Source organism: Scardinius erythrophthalmus (genome assembly GCF_964197995.2).
Source record: "Scardinius erythrophthalmus genome assembly, chromosome: 3".
NCBI classification, from domain to species: domain Eukaryota; kingdom Metazoa; phylum Chordata; class Actinopteri; order Cypriniformes; family Leuciscidae; genus Scardinius; species Scardinius erythrophthalmus.
In genome coordinates, this window is record NC_138223.1 from 59809354 (window position 1) to 59811853 (window position 2500).

Consider the following 2500-nt stretch of genomic DNA (forward strand, 5'->3'; position numbering starts at 1 on the left):
TTATGATTGCACTGCACCGTTACTGAACACTTTACCTGAACGAACTGAGAATATCTCCTGAAAACCCGATAACATCAGCAGTTTTTATTCAAGCATCTGATTTATGTGAATGAGTGTAAAACTAAATGCATATTGTATATACTGACTTGTTGCAATATGCATTTATGTATAAATACATTAACGACAATTTGAGACAATAAATGTACATTTAATATAAAACTATGTAAATGGTAAATAGCAGATTAATCATTTCTTCTTCTACATTCTCCGCTAAGTTTCCCAGGTAAAATGTGCTTGTGACTGTTACACTCCTCCAACACACACATATTCTCCGCTGGGGTAAACTGCACTGAGCGGCTGAATGCGCTTACTCGATCCGCCATGTTTTTTGCTTTGAAAAGTGTCTTATTTTACCCAGAATGCATTGCAGTGTAGTCCTACTGAAGATAGTCAGTCTTCAGTGCTTTGTGCAACGGCCTGATCTAGATGTCTATCTGAAGTCTGACTATCTACTATATCTAAGCCATAGTCAAAGTCTATCTGTGTGAAACCGGCCCCTGTTTGAGGGTCAAGACTTGGCTTAGGGATCAGGTTATAATGAGGTCAAGGGTCGGGTTAGGGTCAAGGGTCGGGTTAGGCTCTTAGTTGTGATGGGTAAGGTTAGAGTAAGCGGATAGAGATGGCATTGTGTCAATGAATGTCCTCATAAAGATAGATGTACAAGAATGAGAGTGTGTGTGTGTGTGTGTGTGTGTGTGTGTGTGTCTCTCTGTGTGTGTGTGTGTGTGTGTGTGTGTGTGTGTGTGTGTGTGTGTGTGTGTGTGTGTACCTGGTGCAGTAGTCGATGATGGGGTTTGGTGGTTTGACGAGCTCATCCAGCACACAGTGTCCAGCCTCATCCACCAGCGCCACACGCGTGACCTCTAACCCCACACACGTCAGGCACTGAAACACACACACACACGTGACCTCTAACCCCACACACGTCAGGCACTGAAACACACACACACGCGTGACCTCTAACCCCACACACGTCAGGCACTGAAACACACACACACGCGTGACCTCTAACCCCACACACGTCAGGCACTGAAACACACACACACACACACACACACATGACCTCTAACCCCACACACGTCAGGCACTGAAACACACACACACACACACACACGTGACCTCTAACCCCACACACGTCAGGCACTGAAACACACACACACACGCGTGACCTCTAACCCCACACACGTCAGGCACTGAAACACACACACACACACACACGTGACCTCTAACCCCACACACGTCAGGCACTGAAACACACACACACACACACACACGTGACCTCTAACCCCACACACGTCAGGCACTGAAACACACACACACACGCGTGACCTCTAAGCCCACACACGTCAGGCACTGAAACACACACACACGCGTGACCTCTAAGCCCACACACGTCAGGCACTGAAACACACACACACACGCGTGACCTCTAACCCCACACACGTCAGGCACTGAAACACACACACACACACACACACACGCGTGACCTCTAACCCCACACACGTCAGGCACTGAAACACACACACACACACACACGTGACCTCTAACCCCACACACGTCAGGCACTGAAACACACACACACACGCGTGACCTCTAACCCCACACACGTCAGGCACTGAAACACACACACACACGCGTGACCTCTAACCCCACACACGTCAGGCACTGAAACACACACACACACACACACACACACACACACACACGTGACCTCTAACCCCACACACGTCAGGCACTGAAACACACACACACACACACACACACACACACACACGTGACCTCTAACCCCACACACGTCAGGCACTGAAACACACACACACACACGCGTGACCTCTAACCCCACACACGTCAGGCACTGAAACACACACACACGCGTGACCTCTAACCCCACACACGTCAGGCACTGAAACACACACACACACACACACACACACACACACACGTGACCTCTAAACCCACACACGTCAGACACTGAAACACACACACACACACACACACGCGTGACCTCTAACCCCACACACGTCAGGCACTGAAACACACACACACACACACACACACACACACACGTGACCTCTAAACCCACACACGTCAGGCACTGAAACACACACACACACACACGCGTGACCTCTAACCCCACACACGTCAGGCACTGAAACACACACACACACACACGCGTGACCTCTAACCCCACACACGTCAGGCACTGAAACACACACACACACACACACACACACACACGTGACCTCTAAACCCACACACGTCAGGCACTGAAACACACACACACACACACGCGTGACCTCTAACCCCACACACGTCAGGCACTGAAACACACACACACACACGCGTGACCTCTAACCCCACACACGTCAGGCACTGAAACACACACACACGCGCGTGACCTCTAACCCCACACACGTCAGGCACTGAAACACACACACAC

The 2500-nt window shown here is 50.0% G+C and overlaps 1 protein-coding gene across 6 annotated transcripts in view; it reads right to left on the reverse strand.

Moving 5' to 3' along the window:
- rexo5 (RNA exonuclease 5) overlaps positions 1-2500 on the reverse strand; it is a 32143-nt gene that overhangs the window by 20690 nt on the left and 8953 nt on the right. For all 6 annotated transcript variants that reach the window (XM_081362187.1, XM_081362190.1, XM_081362189.1 and 3 more), the window contains exon 7: positions 830-945. In XM_081362187.1, coding sequence (XP_081218313.1) covers positions 830-945 — 116 coding nt within the window. The remainder of the gene's footprint in view (positions 1-829; positions 946-2500) is intronic.